The following is an 18,753-nucleotide window of genomic DNA, read 5'->3' on the forward strand; positions in this document are numbered from 1 at the left end:
TTTTTTTTTTTTTGCTTTTTTTGGCAGAAACATTTGTCAGCCTCTGTCAAATCTCAGACTAATGCTAAGGATTAATAAGTGGTAACTCCTTCATGGCTCACTGCCTTGTCATGGCGAAGGGGCTTGCGTAGCTCAGTAAAGCTATGAGCTATGCTGTGCAGGGCCACCCAAGATGGACATATCATAGCAGAGAGCTCTGACAAAACGTGATCCACTGGAGAAGGAAATGGCAACCCACTCCAGTATCTTTGCCATGAAAACCCCATGGACAGTACCAAAAGGCAAAAAGATATGACACCGGAAGATGAGCCCCTCAGGTCGGAAGGTGTCCAATATGCTACTGGGGAAGAGCGGAGGGCTAGTACTAGTAGTGCCAGAAAGAATGAAGCGACTGGGTCAAAGCCAAAAGGACACTCAGTTGCTGATGTATCTGGTGGTGAAAGAGTCTGATGCTGCAAAGATCTATACTCCATAGGAACCTGGAATGTAAGATCCATGAATCAAGGCAAGCTGGATGTGGTCAACAAGAGATGATAAGACTGAACATCGACATCTTAGGAATCAGTGAACTAAAATGGACAGGAATGGGTGAATTTAATTCAGATGACCATCAGGTATACTACTGCAGGCAAGAATCCCTCAGAAGAAATGGAGTAGCCTTCATAGTCAATAAAAGAGTAGGAAAAGCAGTACTGGGATACAATATCCAAAATGACAGAATGATCTCAGTTCGAATACAAGGCAAACCATTCAACGCCGCAATAGTCCAAGTCTATGCCCCAACCACTGGTGCTGAAGAGGCTGAAGTTGACCAGTTCTATGAAGGCCTACAACACCTTCTAGAATTAACTCCAAAAAATGATGTCCTTATCATCATGGGGGATTGGAATGCTAAAGTAGGAAGCCAAAAGATAACCGGAATAACAGGCAAGTTTGGCCTTGGAATACAAAATGAAGCAGGGCACAGGCTGGTAGAATTTTGTCAAGAAAATACGATGGTCATAGCAAACACTCTTTTCCAACAACTCAACAGATGACTCTACACATGGACATCACCAGACTGTCAACACAGAAATCAGATTGACTATGTGCTCTGCAGCCAAAGATGGAGAAGCTCTATGCAGTCAGTAAAACTTAGACCAGGAGCTGACTGTGGCTCAGATCATGAGCTTCTGGTGCAAAATTTAGGCTTAAGTTGAAGAAAGTAGGGAAAAGCACTAGGCCACTCAGGTATGACCTAAATCTTATCCCTGATGAATATACAGTAGAGGTGACAAACAGATTTAAGGAATTAGATTTGATAGAGTGCCTGAGGAACTATGGACAGAGGTTTGCAATATTGTACAAGAGGTAGCAACTAAAACCATCCCAAAGAAAAAGAAATGCAAGAAAGCAAAATGGCTGTCTGAGGAAGCTTTACAAATAGCTGAGGAAAGAAGGGAAGCAAAAGGCAAGGGAGAAAGAGAAAGATACAAACAGTTGAATGCAGAATTCCAGAGAATAGCTAGAAGAGATAAGAATGCCTTCTTAAATGAACAGTGCAAAGAAATAGAAGAAAACAATAGAATAGGGAGGACCAGAGATCTCTTCAAGAAAATTGGAGATATGAAGGGAACATTTCATGCAAAGATGGGCATGATAAAGGACCAAAATGGCAGGGATCTAACAGAGGCAGAAGAGATGAAGAAGAGGTGGCAAGATTGCACAGAAGAACTATACAAGAAAGAGCTTAACGTCCCTGATAACCACAATGGGGTGGTCACTGACCTCGAGCCAGACATCCTGGAATGTGAAGTCAAATGGGCCTTAGGAAGTCTGAGCAACAACAAAGCTAGTGGAGACAACAGTATTCCAGTTGAGCTATTCAAAATCCTAAAAGACGATGCAGTAACAGTGCTACACTCAATATGCCAGCAAATTTGTAAAACTCAACAGTGGCCACAGGATTGGAAAAGTTCAGTTTACATTCCAATCCCAAAGAAGAGCAATGCCAAAGAATGTTCAAACTACTGCACCATTGCACTCATTTCACATGCTAGCAAAGTTATGCTCAAAATCCTACAAGCTAGGCTCCAGCAGTATGTGGACCGAAAACTACCAGAAGTACAGGCAGAATTTCGAAGAGGGAGAGGAACTAGAGATCAAATTGCCAACATACACTGGATCATGGAGAAAGCTAGGGAGTTCCAGAAAAACATCTACTTCTGCTTCATTGACTATGCTAAAGCCTTTGATTGTGTGGATCACAACAAATTGTGGCAAGTTCTTAAAGAGATGGGAGTACCAGACCATCTTATTTGTCTCTTGAGAAACCTATATGCGGGTCAAGAAGCAACAGTGAGAACTGGGCACGGAACCACTGATTGGTTCAAAATTGAGAAAGGAGTTCGGCAAGGCTGTATACTGTCGCCCTGCCTATTTAACTTATATGCAGCGCACCTCATGAGAAAGGCTGGGCTAGATGGATCACAAGTTGGAATTAAGATAGCTGGGAGAAATATCAACAACTTCGGATATGCAGATGATACCACTCTAATGGCAGAAAGTGAAGAGGAGAGAGCAAAAGTAGGCTTGAAACTCAACATTAAGAAAACTAAGATCATGGCATCCGGTTCTATCACTTCCTGGCAAATATATGGGGAAGAAATGGAGGTAGTGACAGATTTTATTTTCCTGGGCTCCAAGATCACCGCCGAAGGGGACTGCAGCCAAGAAATTAAAAGACGCTTGCTCCTGGGGAGGAAAGCTATGGCAAATCTAGACAGCATACTAAAAAGCAGAGACATCACCCTGCCGACAAAAGTGCGTTTAGTCAAGGCTATGATTTTCCCAGTTGCAATGTATGGCTGTGAAAGTTGGACCATAAGGAAGGCTGAGCACAAAAGGATTGAGGCCTTTGAATTGTGGTGCTGGAGGAGACTCCTGCGAGTCCCTTGGACTGCAAGGTGATCAAACCAGTCAGTCCTAGAGGAGATCAACCCTGACTGCTCTTTAAAAGGCCAGGTACTGAAGATGAAACTCAAATACTTTGGCCACCTAATGAGAAGGAAGGACTCACTGGAGAAAAGCCTAATGCTGGGAACAATTGAAGGCAAAAGAAGGGCATGGCAGAGGATGAGGTGACTGGATGGAGTCACTGAAGCAGTTGGTGTGAGCTTGGGTGGACTCCGGGAGATGGTGGAGGACAGGAGGGCCTGGAGGAATGTTGTCCATGTGGTCGCGATGGGTCAGAAATGCCTTCGCGACTAACAACAACAACAACAACAACACTACGTACAATAAGAGGGTATTTATTTATGGAATTGTTGTACATTTGCTGCCAGTTTAGGAGAAAGAGGCACATGGGATTTTTTGCTTTGGGAAGCAAAATAACTTGATGAGTCTTGGGTAATGGATACCTTGCTTTGGCCAGCCATTTGCACATTTGCCTTGGGAAGCAAACGCTTGGGCCACTCCGACCCTGTACTGCTCAGTCACAGATGTGCTCTCCTGGGATCAAGTGAGTCTAAGTAGCTCCACTGGTCTGAACATGTGCAAGTTTCCTCCTCCTTCCATGACCTGTCGTGTTTACTTATCTATTAGTGAGATGGAGACCATAAAAAGTGATCACCTGTTCTCAACTAATTTAATATTGTGCTCACTATAGCCTCTATTGAAAGGTTTTATTACTACTACTAACTACTTGGCAGTATATCCGCTCCTGGTACAGTACAGCACTGGGATGAGAAAAGGTTTGCCTGATGGAAGGTTCCCAAACTGGGCAAAAGAATTGCGATGGACCCCTGGAGTTCCACCTCTCCCTTCCTGGGAGTCCAGAGCCAAGCTCAGTGCTAGGAATATCAGTCGGGGAAAGAGCCATGGGATGCTGCTTAACTTTCAGTCTGGTTTGGAAATGGGTATGGGGATCATCGAGGGACAGAGCCAGAATTGGTAATAAAACCTGGAAAGAAACTCTGTGTAGGAAATTACCTCAACCTGGAGTAGGAAACTTGTACCTGTTATTGGAAAGGCAAGCATCTGAATGTATCATCTGTTTCCATCAGTAGAAACTCACTTGAATTATTTTATGGTTAACTCTTGGTTTGAGAAAAGAACTCTTGGTGACTAACGGAAGGAACATGTACATCTTGAGAGCAATCAAGAAGAAGATGGCAGTGAGGGAAATAAGTGTTCAGGTTATTATTCTAATTAGCTTAAGGCTGTTGAGACTAAAGGCTTGTAGTGAGAAAGAAGTGTTCTGAGCAACCGCTGGTGTCTGGAGGGATTAGGAAACAGGGTTGGAATGCAGGAAGCTTAGGCCCTCGGTGGATCCTGGCTGAGAGAAAGTAGCCGATATACTACCTTCCACTATATATAGGGAAATATAGTGACAATTCACAGGTTGGAATTAAGGTTGCTGGGAGAAATATCAACAATTTCAGATATGCAGATGATACCACTCTCATGGCAGAAAGTGAAGAGGAACTAAAGAGCCTCTTGATGTGGGTGAAGGAGGAGAGTGCAAAAGTTGCCTTGAAACTCAACATTAAGAAAACTAAGATTATGGCATCCGGTCCTATCACTTCCTGGCAAATAGATGGGGAAGAAATAGAGGTAGTGACAGATTTTATTTTCTTGGGCTCCAAGATCACCACAGATGGTAACTGCAGCCAAGAAATTAAAAGACGCTCGCTCCTGGGGAGGAAAGCTATGGCAAATCTAGACAGCATACTAAAAAGCAGAGACATCACCCTGCCGACAAAAGTGTGTATAGTCAAGGCTATGGTTTTCCCAGTTGCAATGTATGGCTGTGAAAGCTGGACCATAAGGAAGGCTGAGCTCCAAAGAATTGAGGCCTTTGAATTGTGGTACTGGAGAAGACTCCTGCGAGTCCCTTGGATGGCAAGGAGATCAAACCAATCAGTCTTAGAGGAGATCAACCCTGACTGCTCTTTAGAAGGGCAGATACTGAAGATGAAACCCAAATACTTTGGCCATTAATGAGAAGGAAGGACTCACTGGAGAAAAGCCTAATGCTGGGAACAACTGAAGGCAAAAGAAGGGGACAGCAGTGGATGAGGTGGCTAGATGGAGTCACTGAGGCAGTGGGTGTGAGCTTAAGTGGACTCCAGGGGATGGTGGAGGACAGGAAGGCCCGGAGGAATGTTGTCCATGGGGTCATGATGGGTTGGACACGACTTTGCCACTAACAACGACATAGTGACCTGAGTGTAGGGACTGAGCATGAAGGGAACAAGGGAACAGCATACACATATGATAAAGGTGGTTAAAAACCAACATAGGTGCTCCAAAGTATTTTTTACAAAGACTTATCACAAGACCCTTCTTTAGATCAGCTGGTACTGTACCTTTGCTAAAAGAGTAAGACAGTAATCCCGTCCATGTTTAGACACAAAAAGCCTCCACAACTCTCTGCATTCTCCACCCAGTATGACTGGCTGGGGAATGCAGGGAGTTGTAGGATTCTTTTCTGTCTAGATTTGCATAGGATTGCATCTTGTGTTGAATAATTGTCTCCTGTTTACTATAAAACCCACAGCAGGAAGATCTTTATCTAAGAAAGTACCTGTTTAAGTTTACCTGGGAGCTATTGAGGGCAAACTGTAGGAAGGTTTGTACCAGGGGGCAAGTATTTGCTTTGTATAAATGGAAGTACTCCTAGTTTGCAGAAAGCAGAGCAAAATTAAAACAATATCTGCAATAAATTAGCAGACCCAAGTGTCGTCTTATACTTCAGATGTGCACAAGATCTGCATGATCCTTGCAACCTGTCGTATCTCTAGCAGGCATAAGTGCACTTTCCTCTGTAATTAGCTGTTCTGTTAGCAGATAAAGATGACTAAGTACCAAGAAGAAACTCTGTTGCCACACAGGAAAGCAAATAATTAAAACAAATAGGTGAGTCATTCTAATAAATGGGCCCACCATATAAATATTGTGAAGGAAAAGTCTGTTACCAAACTGCAGAATTGATTGAATTCTGAACATCCATTCAGTAATCGGATTTCTAGTGGGAAATACTGGCTTGCTGTGCTGAACACACTTTTTACTTATCAGAATGAAAACTGTAACTTGTTGTACCATCAGTTTTGCTCCAAGGTAGGTTCCATCTGTCTTCATGTTCAGCTAGACAGTTACATTTTGAGAGAGTTTTACTCACAGCATTATGCCTGCATGTAAAGTGAAGTATACATAAAAGATACAAATCTGTATCCTAAAAAAGAGGCAGTGTGATATTAAAATTGCTCCTACTGACATTTTCATGCAATCACTATTGGTACTTTGTGGTTGTCTGAGGTTGATGTGGGTACAAAACTGGCTATCACTTATCATTTGTAGATATCATATTATTTCTACAGTGTACTATGCAGTTTAGAATATGTAAAATTCTCAACTGTTCCTATACTTACCATCTAGAAAGATGAAGACAAATAGAAATGGGAAAGGAAGGTAATAGATGTGATACAATACTAGGCAAGTAAAGGAAAGGAATGCTGAATTTTGATTCTAGTATTCGGAAAACAGATGGTATGAGGAGAATACAGAGAAAGCAAAGCAGAGAGACAAGGTGGAACACATTCATATAGAGACTTATAGATGAAGAGAAAATTTTAAACCTTCAGAAACTTTAAATGGGGTGGTGGGGGGGGCGGGGGGGCATTCTTTGTAAACATTTTTGATTTAAAGCAAAAACAAAGCCAAAATCTCCATGTGCATGAAACTTCAGTTTAGGAAGTTGCTTTACAATTGACCTTAAAAAACAAAAGTGAGCCTTGTTTTCTAGTGCTCTTCCAGCTGTTTGTGCCCTATTTCCAATTCGTACTCTTTTTCTGGGCAAAGAAAAGAATGGGAGTATTTGTACTCAGCAGGTGGGCTCTTTTCATCATTTGGAAAATGGCAAAGTACAGTTGAGGTGTGTTCCCTGCTGTGTATGAGCAAATTGTATGTCAAACCCAGTGAAGTGAAGTAGAACCCTTTCCCTGCCTGATACACATCACTTGGACACTTGTACAAAGTTCTGCATTTAAAAATAAGCAATGCTCTCATGCTCTGTAAAGAGCCCACTGGGGTAAACATACAGATTAGATCCCATGCAGGCACATGAGATGAAAGTGCCACAGACCCAGAAAGCTCTGTTGTGGTGCACTGCGGTGTCCCGGATACATAAACGGTCTGTCCTTTTGTGTGCCTGCAGGTCTTGAAAGATTATTCATTTTTAAATGAATACGGATTATCTGGTGCTTAGTCTTGGCTTGATCGTGTAACAGTAAAGACATTGGGTTTCCACAATCCTGGCTCAGATTACTTTTCCATTGCCCCATTCTTGGTGGGATGGTCAATCTGTATGTGGGCTTTGCTACTAGGGCTGGCATCTCACCCCAGTGGAGACCTACTGACACTCGCCCCTTGGAGTTGCTCCTCTTCTTACCAGTTCCAACCTTCTTCTTCATCTGCCTCATTCTGGCTCAGACATTGGTGGTGGTCCAAAGGAGTAGCAGCAGATGCCATTGCCTACTTGCTCATTGGCTCCCTACCTCTTGTGTGGGCAAGTAGTAGCCATGATGGAAATGGCAGTGAAGAGCAATAGCAGACATAAGAACAGTGGTAGTGAGAAGGGGGGGTGATAGAAGGGCTGTAGCCAGCATCATGTACCCTTTCCTGACTCCAGATTTGGACCCCAATGGAGGAACAACATCTCCACACCAAAAACTAATGCATAAATCTTTCTACATAGAAAACTAGGCATCAGGGAGAATTAGTACAGAATCCTTCTCTTTGACATTTATAGCATGTCTGCTCCGAAGCAAGTTTTATGGAGATTAGAGGTTTGCTCCTATATGACTAGGTTTAGGATTGTAGCTTTCAATTTCTCCCTGGAGAATTATTCAGATCATTCAGTCATGTGAAACATCATCTGCATTCTGAAGTGGTACAGCCCACATGCTGGACCTTAGTGGGAACTAGCCCTAGGTTTCTATAACCTGTTGGTCATGATTTTCATCATTTTTACTCTTTCCCTTAAAAAATTCAGCAGCAGCAGCAACAGCAGCAGCAATCCCAGGAGACTTGTGAATTTGTTCCTTCATGTGGCTGTGATTGCATTTATGTCTCTTGAATATACCACATACTGTATTTGGTTGCATTTATCCTTAAGTCTCCTTGTCTCTCTTTCCCCACCCTCTATGGTTGGAATGTAGCTTGTTGCTCTTGGGACAGGGACTGGTCTTTCCCTTTTGCTAGTCTATATGGTGCCACAATCATGGTATTTAACTATTAGGACTAAACTGGAAGTATCCCACGCACTGGGAAAGGCACTCTATGGCAGGGTAAGTGCCCATCAATGTCCTTTCAACCCTGACATTTGCTTGAGCATTTTGTGCAAACAGATCTCCTTCAATCAGCTTCCACTCAGTGTAAAAATTGAGCTACATATTCCTAGTGGGGAGTTTTCACTGCAGTACTATAGACAACACAGTAGCAATAATGTGCACAAACTCTCTCTCTCTCTCTCTCTCTCTCTCTCTCTCTCTCTCTCTCTCTCTCTGTGTGTGTGTGTGTGTGTGTGTGTGTGTGTTTCAAAGGAGATGACTTATCCTGCATTCATCTTTGGCTAGCTTTGCAGCTGCACAGCCAAGTACCATTAGATCTGAAGAAAAAATACTGGCACAACTCTGGAGCTTTTATCTCCAAAAAAGGCCAACCTTAATTTCTTCCATTAAGTGAGCAAGATGTTAAGGAGAAAGGAAATTGCAAAGCCATTCAGATTTGGGTTCTCCTTTTTCACAATGGAATGCATGTGCTTGAGCCTGTATTGTGAGTGCTAAAAATAGAGCGGCAAAAAGGGTTTTCCTTGAGCGTTTCCATTATTCACATGATGCGGCATGTTACATAAAACAAACAGTGCACGTTTTGCCACAAAGTGCTGCTTGCAAGGATTTGAAGAGCAGCAAACATTTCCACTGGGGACAGAAATATGGCATGTTTTCAAGGCAAATCCAGGCTTAGGGAACTGGAATGTTTACAGAGAAAATGTAGGAAATAGGGATTTGCTTGCATCAAAATCCAGTCATAAAGCTATAGGACCGGTGTGGTGGTCAGGGTGCTGGACTGCAATTTGGGAGTTCGGGGTTCTAGCCCCCACTTGGCCATGAGCTCACTGGGTGACTTTGGGCCAGACACAGACTGGTGGCCTAACTCACCTCAAGGAAAGTTAAAATGAAGATAAGTAGAGAGAAAGGGAACCCTGGAGGCTGCCATGGGTTCATTGTGAGAAAGAGAGAGGCCGTGTTTCAACGCAATATAATAACTCATTGTATATAGTGAGCCCTGGCTTTTTGAGTTATCTCTTGTCTGGAGAGAAGGAGATGTTCATATGGAAGCATGTACTCAGTTGGACTTGGGAAGCTGAAGGAAAGTAGAAGAGAGAGAGAGCAATCATTTGTTCACGATGCTACTACCCGGAACTTTCAGGTGGCTGATTTATGGAGCACTGGCAAGTTAACCATTTGCTGGTTGCAACCCAGAATGGAGCAATCAGATCAAACTGGTCAATGGAAGGCATGACTGGTGAATAAAAGCGGACAGCAGAGCTCACCTTAGTGGCAGAAATTTTGACAATGAGGTTGGAGCAGTCAGTCTGGAGGGTATACTGAACTTATGACTGCATACCTAAGCCCTTAGGATGACATTTGCCAAGCTGGGGTAGGCAATTGCTGGTCTCCAGGCTAAACTAAGTTTCCTGAGAAGAGCCCCTGCCCCTGCCAAACTGCTCTGTGCTTCATTTGGTGACTCTTTTCTAGGTCCCTGGACCTATTTCCCAAAGTCCTGAGTGCCTGTTGGTACCAATGGAAGTTGTTTGTATTTCCCTAATTTAATTGTCATGCAGGGAGTAATTTTAAAAAGGGAAAGGTTAATCCATCCCCCTCCTCAGTAAGCCCTCCTTGCATCATATCTAAAATTAGAATTCTTAAAAAATAGTTTGGAATGATTTAGGGCAGGATGCACATTAATTGAAGACTGTATTTTATTTGGGACTATTTCGCTAATAAATTGATTAGCTTTGGCACCTGTGAAATTTAAACAAATCCTAGTCATTATTTCAACATTTGTATATATCGATCTAAATCAACACATGCAAATGTTATATCTATGTGAGCCCTATGGGCCTTTTCCGTGTTAGCAAAGCCTCTTTTAAGCCTTTAATTGTACCTCGTCGCTCATAGATGATGCTGGTTCAGTGTTGCCCATTACAGCAAGGGCCATGTCCTCAGAGGCATTCCATGATTTTTATGTACAGGAAAGATTCATGACTGATACTATCAAGGTGTACAGATTTTGGAGCAGAGCTTCTCATGGAGGAGAAGGGGTGGGATCCACTGGTCTTCTAATGCATGGTGTGTGTTGAGTGGAGCATGTCCTCCATCTATAGGTGTGCCGGTGCAGAATAGTACCGCATCAATGTATACATCAATTAATTCTGTCTTCTTCCCAGCGTGCTCATGTTCTCTTGATGTTCCTAGTCTGGAGTATTAATGTAACACAAGTGCTAACATCAGGATAAGCCCTGTCAACTCTCATGTAAAAGGTCAGCTCTTACTGCTGTAATGATGCTCAGCCTGTTGGGAAATAGACGGCATCCTGCTTGACTTGCCTCTGCATGTGACAATAGCTTGCTGCATTATTCAGGAAAAACAGAACAAAGACGACTTTGCAGCATGCACTGTGTTTCTTGCTTTGATCACAAACACTCTTGCTTCCTTTGTAATACAAAGACTCCCTGGTCTCCAAACTCAGCATTTTATTCTTATTATTTTTACTGACCTTGTCAGAGGCATGAAGGAAAAAAAACAAAACAAAACAGCTCACAATGAAGCAAGCATGATTTCAGTAATTTCTGTTTTAATAGCGGGGACTTCTGGAGGAGGCTTTTATTTATCTGCCTTACTGGTGGAATTTTACAGGAGGTTCAGGCATTGTCATCTGCCATTTATAATCTTCCTGCATTTCCCCACTACCTCCTTCCATCTTTTTCTTACCAGGGAAAAAAAGTGCATTAAGGAGGGAGAGGTTGAAAAGCTACACAATGGACTTTGATAGGCAGCATTAAAAGCTGTCTGTCTGGAAGCCCCTCTGTGAGGATTTGTTTCCTTGGAGTTCAGTTTAATCCTGTACCACTGGAACTTGTAGGTTCACTGTCGGTATTGTTCTAAGGAGAGATGCATTTGACAGTGAATGACCATATTCAGGTTTTTCCACCATTCTGGCTCATGTGGAGAACCTTCATGGATAGAGCAGGCTCTTCTCTTCACACAGGCAGTTTCCATGAGCAGAGGGAGTTGGATGCAACCCAGTCCAGGAGAGGGCTGGGATGGGAGCACTGCCTCGCATCACCTGTTTGCCCTATTCGCTCGTATCGGATAAAGAACTTAGATGTGAACAGGGAACCTACAGCTCTCCAGATATTGCTCACCACAGCCCCCATCATCCTGATTCATGCTGTGTGAGACTGATAGGCACTGTAGTTCAGCACAATCTGGAGGGCCATGGGTGTCCTATCCAGCAGTAAAGAATTTATTGATACTTCCCGCAAAGGGTCAGTATGATTTGCTTACCCATATTCTGGGCTTCTTGGTACACTGAAATTAGTATCCTGAAATACAGACACAGTTATTTTCTTTACCCAGGAATGAATTTGGTTGTTTATTGACTCACAGGAGTTCCCCAAACAGCTGCAAAAGCCTCACTGGAATTTAGCTCTGGAACTTATTTTTCAATGACAGGGCATGTTCGTATATCCATATTCCTAGACTCACTTAACTTGAGTTCCACTGAGCCAAGTAAAGCTCAGCAGATGTTTTGTAGCCTCCTAAGCATATGACACTTCCTTCCATCATCTTCTTGGTCCCAGGAAGGCAACAGCAGAAGCAACAGCAGAAGCAGTTTATCATACATACAACTCTATAGGTCACATGTTTTTGTAATAATAAAAACAGATCAACAAACCTTTTCAGAGTATTTTCCTCTCACAACTGAGGAACCACAAAAAGAAGTGCACATGAACAGAACTACTCAGGTGGGCGGACATGATTTGTGGACATCTTTGAGTGTATCTGTTTGTTGAGCACAGGAAGCTGGTTTATACCAGCTTCAGCTGTTTGTCCATCTAAAGTAGCCCAGAGGTTTCTAAGTGGAGTGGTCGCAGGTCTCCTGGGCAGGGGTTTTTCCAGGCACCTTCCACCCAAATTCTTAGATTGGAGAAGCCAAGGACTGAGCCTGGGACCCCCTTTGTGCAAACCATGCTATCCATGACTGAGCTAGGCTAGTGTACTTCCCCATGCTGCGCTTCTCCTCCCAGTTCAGCCTTCAACCTTCCTTCTTGTTCTGACTCCAGGATTTTAGAAGGAAAACTGTAAGTACTAAAGTTAGAGAATATATAATTTCAATGGTGGTATTGTTATATTCATGTTTTTCTCCCAAAGTTCTCACCGCAAATTAAGTATGCTATGTGTTGATGAAGAAGTATAGATTTTTGGTTGCTCCATCTCATATAAGGTATCATAGAGGTAGGAAAGATGCATGAAAGAGAGTGGCCAAAATAATCAGGCAGTTTGAAGCACCTGCCTACAAGGAGAAGCTAAAGAGATGTTTGTGTGTCTGCTTGTTTGTTAAGTTTAGACAAAAATGACTGGGAAGGAGCATGAAAGAGCTATAGTTTACCGTTATAAAATATGCATACTGTAGAGAAAGGGGATCAAGAGGTTTTTCTTCCCTCCTCATCACACACAAATTCTCTGCCACCGGATGCAGCAACCGCCACAAAAGTAGACAGCTTTAAAGGGAGATTAAACAAAGTCATGGAGGACAAATCTCTTAGTGCTTATCATCCATTCCATTTTTGGGCTGCATGAGATCTTCTGTTCAGAGACAGTATGCCAATCAATACCCTTTGGCAGGGAGCATCTCTCGCCCTGAAGTCCTGCTTAAGGGCACCCAAGAGGCATTGGACAGGCTACTGCATAGCCATACACTGAGCTAGCATGTTGAGTTACCTTTGCTAAGCTGGAAAAGCACAGGCCTGCAGCAGGTGGGTGACCTCACATGGAAGCAGAGCAGAGGGTTGGACTCAATGGCCTTATGGGCCCATTCCAGCTATGCTATGCTATGCTATGCTACCCTATGCTACAGTGGGAAATTGGATGCTGGATGCTTGCGCCGATTCAGTAGGACTCTTTGTATGCTGTGCATTTATCCACAACATGGCATCAAATAAGCAGCTTTGCTTTTGCTTTTAAATATGGAGTTACACACAGATTTAAAATGGATCAACAACTCTGATAGAAGCGGCTCCGTCCACCCCTTTCTTCTCACAGAGGCTCGTACAGCCCCCTGAAAATGCTACTCTGATAGTCAGTAAACCCTGTTCAGTGGGGTGAGCTGTGTTATGGCAGGCCCTCCAAAGTCAGGCAGAGAGACATTCTGTGAATGGCGTCCCCACTGTCATAGATTCAAAGAAAAATACATTCATAGATTTACTTTTAAAAAATTAATCTGGATCCAATATCGGTGGGTCATTTAATTTGTTTTTAGAATTCTGTATTTTCTGCATCGCATCACCTGCCTATTGGTTGATTACCATGGAAGGTCCTTTCCTCTTGAGGAAGGCAGATCCTGAGATGAACCTATAGTATTTCTGACAGAGAAGTTTCCTTTATGCTACATAAACTGGTACCTGAAAAGGCACTGGCTGATCCCTCTGGAGTACAGATAGGATGCTACCAGTGATAGCATTCAAGAGAGGTAAATCCACTCTGTCCTGCTTCTTGAGGGCCAAATGACCTGAACCACTAATTGTGTAACTGTAAGGAGCATTTTCCTAGTGTAATTTACAGCCACCAGAGATAGTGAGAAGGAAAAGGAACATGGTGTGTCCTTTCTCCCCTAGCGTGGTTATGATGAGGATCACATTCCACTGCATGGCATTATACCTGGGCAGAAAGGTTCTCTGGACACAATGAGGCAAAGAACACTGGGATGGGCAGTGGCAGCATCACATCCACCTGGGCCATCAGCATAGTGCCCCCATCACTGCCATCATTACCTCATTCACCCTTTCCCCGCTCATCCCCAGCTCAACAAAGGTCTGCTGGCTCAGCCCACCTGGCAGAAGTTACCAGCTGACTCACTCCCTGAAGCTTCCAGTCCACCAGCCCATCCTTCCTTCCTGCACTCCTTCCTGGTTTGTTTGTTTGATCCTGGTGCCAATCAGTGCTGGCTCCTCCTCCTCTTCCCCATTTGGCCTGACAGCCCCTGCTGGCAAAGTGCCACAGCAGCTGGGCGGCCAGATGACTGACTGAACCTTCAAGCCCCTGCGTAAACATGCATAATCTTCTAAGGGGTTTTGCTTCTCGGTTTGTTTGCTCATATTTCAACTGATGTTGCCTCTAGGTGAGTTGGCCAATGAGGGCAGAGATCATCCAATGCCCCATTGACTGTATCCCATGCTCCCAAAAACAGGGCCTTCTCCTCCTCCTCCTCAAATGTGGTGTTGCAGAACGTGGCATTTTCTTGCATCAGTGGGGGTGGCAAGAAGGCAAGGAGGAGAGGGGGGTGGTGGCTATAGGTAAGGTGGGCCAGAAAGCGATCCTTCTAAACCTCTGTGCCTTCTGCAGATGTCCATGCGTCCCAATCACTGTGCTTTCCCCATTCCCTGATCCTAGCCCTCCCCTTGATCAAACTAGGCATGGCAACTGAATTCAAGCAATTAATGCAGTGTGCAGTTTGGATCTGAGTCAGAGTGTTACTTGACACCACCTCCAAGTTCACTGGCATATGTTCAAAAAACAAAGCCCAGACTAAGATTTCCTATAGAAATACTCTAATTCATGATGAAAGGCAGTGGCTTGCTACTGCTGTAAAAGTGGTAATTGGAAACCAGTGGAAGTACAGGCTATAAGGAGCAGAAATATACATGGAATGTTCACATGCTTAGAACAGTTTGTCACATGACAGAAAAATTCAACTGTATTCGATGCCATGAATATTGGTGGTTGCCAATTTATGGCATTTTCATACAACCTCTCTCTCAATTTACCCTTAAACTTGGATTGCTGGTCTGATTCATTGTCCCGTGTGCTGATGACTCTTTTGTCTGCAAGCCATTCACACGCCGTATGGACTCGACGCTTTCATTCCCAACAGTCACAGTCTGTGCCTGTTCCCAGAATTGTCAGAACAGATGGCAGCAGCAAGAATGGAAATGGTGCAATGATATGTGGAACAAAGCAAAACAAAACAAAAAACACAAAAAATAAGAATGGCACAGTTAGGAAGAGCATCAGGATGAACCATGCAAAGCAATTCAGATGGAAATCAATTGGAATTCACTATGAAAGTCAAACTAAAGCAAAGAATAGCTGAAAGAATATGTTTCAGATGGCTTGGTAAATATCATATAGGAAGGCAAGAATAAAACAATACTGGATGAGCAGCTATTTGCTGATAGGACTCCAGGCAAGCAATAACTTCCAAACCTATAGTCCCATTCACAGAAGTCCAGGGCATTTAGCTGCTGCAGTGCAGGTAGCTGGTTGATGCCCTGGTACCTGCAGCAGAATCTAAGGCTATCCATCACCACTAAAAGACAGCAGGGCTACAGAGGGTGAAATGAGGAAGATTTGTGCCTAGAAGACTAACTTAAAGGTGAAATGAATATTTTCAGAGAAATTTGAAATTTGAGAAACGCCATGGATCTGCAGGAAACCCCTTCATATCAGGATATTTGTCCACATAAAGGTATACTTGGACTTGTTGCGCAAATGTGGAAAACGTCTCAATTTCACAAGTTCAACTAGGAAGACCATGAGTAGCAAAGGAACACGGCTTTAAATTCTCAACTCTTTCGCTGACCAAAATACTTGAGGAAATGAAGATATGGGTATCTAACCTCAGTTTTCCCCTAAGCAAAATAAATAAATAAAAATCAGAAGTACACAATCCATTATTTTGAACAAACAAAACAAACAAAACCAAGTTCCATCGTGCTGGAGATAAAGGATTTTACCTTGTTTTGCCTCCTCTGTCTTCTTCGAAGTCTCAGAAATTCCTTGTGTTGCCTTGACACAAAATTCACAGCTGCATATTCAAGCAAGGCAGCAAACACAAAGAGAAGACACACAGCCATCCAGATGTCAATAGCTTTTACATAAGAGACCTGTTGAACAAAGGAAGCAGGAAATTAAAATCATGAGTTCTTGTATAATAATGAGGAATGTCTGATCTGCATGAGATAAGGACAGAATATATGTGCAGAGATATGGATTGCACAGAGGACCTTTGACCTCTATGTTTACTAAGCAACGAACATGGTAGTAGTAATAATAATAATTTTAAAAAGATTGCTGCATGGAATCTTCCCCAAGTTTGACATTCAGTTTTAAGTAGAGCATTTGATCCAATCAGACAGATGACTGGGAAATATATGCACTCCAAATATTCACGTTGTTTTGCAACCATTAGGCAATCTTTCCCCCCATTTCTCACATTATTCTTCACTTGTGAAATCCTTGAGTTTATTTGTCTATACTCACCCCATCAAATCTGACTGGTTGTGGTGACCCTCATGGTTAAATTCAGGTGTATTTAATACATCACCTTTTCCTACGTTAATCATCAACAGTCCCCAAGTTACCATACCATGTAGGATTAGCAGTGGGCAAATGGTAGAACAAGGGAAAAAGGAGGGTGAGGACCATGAGGAAAAAAATGATGAAGTAAAATGGTTCTGAAAGGGGGACTGTGGGAACAACCCAAACACCCATGCAAATTATGTGGGAGAAATCTCACTGAAAAGACAAAGTGCTCTCAATTCTTTTGAAAAGAACAGAAAACAGGAAAACAAGTTTATTAGTTTAGTCCTCATAGAAACTCTTGTAAATCCTCACTTCAGGCAGGAAGAAATGTTTTTCTGTTCAGAGGGTAAACCCCATTACTGTCCGTCTCCCTTCCCCTCATATGTGAACAAAATATTGCAGAGCATTTCTAGTTTTAAATACGGGAGGTGCTGTAGCATCTCTAATATAGCTGAATTTGGCATTCTGTATGTTTTGTTCCCTTCCTCCATTCCCAAAATGCATCCACCTTCTTAGGAATGCATGAACACCTGGATGTTGTTCTGAGTCATCTTTTTGCTGGAAGTGAACTCAGAAGGATCAGCGTTTTTGACTGAGCAAAAAATGACTGAGCAAATCCTTTCCTAGTTACTGAGGGCAAAACAATAAAGGAACCCCTGACTTAGCCTTCCTGCCAGTTAAATTTCCACTTGCTGTGTTAGCTGGATTATTTTCAATCTATCCCATGGCCTTGAAAAACGGTGAAACCCAATCATTTTATCGGGTTGCCACCAAATGTATTACTCTTGCTGTGGTTTATTATTTTATGGTTTCAATCTGATACCCATGGAAATCATGAAACTCAGTGCAATTTACTTCTGTGCAGATATTGTAGGATATTGTAGGAAATGTTTTACCAGAAATAGGCTCTTCATATGTGCAAAGTTTTGGTGGACTGGGAAGTACCAGAAATACCAAAATTTATGACTGTAGCCTCCTTGAATGCCATATTCTTGGGTAGAAAGTCTTGTTGCAACCCCAAATAAAGAAGTATGATGCCAAAATTGTCAGTGCATGAACAATTCTGCCATATTTGTTTTAATCAGCCTGTGGTTGCTTCTGCCTCCAGTACAGATGGGCAGAAGCAGAATGGACAATAGTCTAGTATCATGTGCTTTGTGTACATCTGTTACTGGAAACGACCCCTGTACATGTATCCATATCTTCTAACCCGCTAGATTCCCAGAGGTGTACAAACATTTCCCCCAAAGCAGGGCCACATACGCATTGATGTGGAAAGAAAATAAAGTCTTATTCTCTGCACCATGTAATAAATAAAGCATGATATCCTGGGTATGAAATCCTGCATCCATAGCAACCATCAGCAAAACTCCCACTTGTGTCAACAAGATAAATATTGTAAGTTTCATCTCCTACAGAAGGCAATTCTCAGGATGACCTTTTACTTCCAAGGGAGCAAAGTTAGATCTCTTGTTGATGTCTCTCTGCCCAGCCCCAGAACACACTGCAGACAAAAATAGGCATGATGTCATCCATGCAATTAGCAATGCTTTATTATTTTGTGAATAATAGGTACAAGGAGTCCAATCCGGATTGGGAACATGGCAGGAGGTAGCAGAGGTACAGAAGGCAATAACTCTTTATTCCCTGTTGTGGTTGAGATTTGGATTGGACCTCCTGGCCTCTCCTGCATCATGTACAGCTGCACTGGGAGGAAAACTATCATTGGCACTTATGAGCGACAATGTTACCAGAGAATGATTCAGTATGATAGCATCTCTAGACTCCATAAATGTCATCAAGAGATAGAAATGCTGAAAGCTGCAATCATGAAGCCACAAGTGGTGTGGCTCCTTATGGGGTCACCTGGAGGCTGGCTGGCCCATGAAGGAAAAAGGAAATGTGCTTCCCTGCATTCTGGCCCCGGTATGCTGACCTAAACTTTATGGAAGGGTTGGGCTCTGTAGACTAGGTGATATACAAAGCTGCCTTGTACCCTGTCAGACCAGCGGTCCCTGAAATTCAGTGCTGTCTTCATTGGTAGGGCAAGGATCTCCAGGCAGAGGTCTTCCCAGCTTTCTCTGGAGATGCCAGGGCTTGACGGTTGGACTTATGGCATGCAGTG

General features: G+C 43.0%; 1 protein-coding gene across 2 annotated transcripts in view; it reads right to left on the minus strand.

The window, feature by feature from the left end:
* The window catches only part of GLRA2 (glycine receptor alpha 2), a 140,735-nt gene that overhangs the window by 8,956 nt on the left and 113,026 nt on the right, over positions 1-18,753 (minus strand). For both annotated transcript variants that reach the window (XM_044449557.1, XM_044449563.1), the window contains exon 8: positions 16,061-16,210. In XM_044449557.1, the coding sequence (XP_044305492.1) occupies positions 16,061-16,210 (150 nt within the window). The remainder of the gene's footprint in view (positions 1-16,060; positions 16,211-18,753) is intronic.

The sequence above is a fragment of the Varanus komodoensis genome, unplaced genomic scaffold, assembly GCF_004798865.1.
Source record: "Varanus komodoensis strain SLA01 unplaced genomic scaffold, ASM479886v1 scaffold1, whole genome shotgun sequence".
In the NCBI taxonomy this organism is placed as follows: domain Eukaryota; kingdom Metazoa; phylum Chordata; class Lepidosauria; order Squamata; family Varanidae; genus Varanus; species Varanus komodoensis.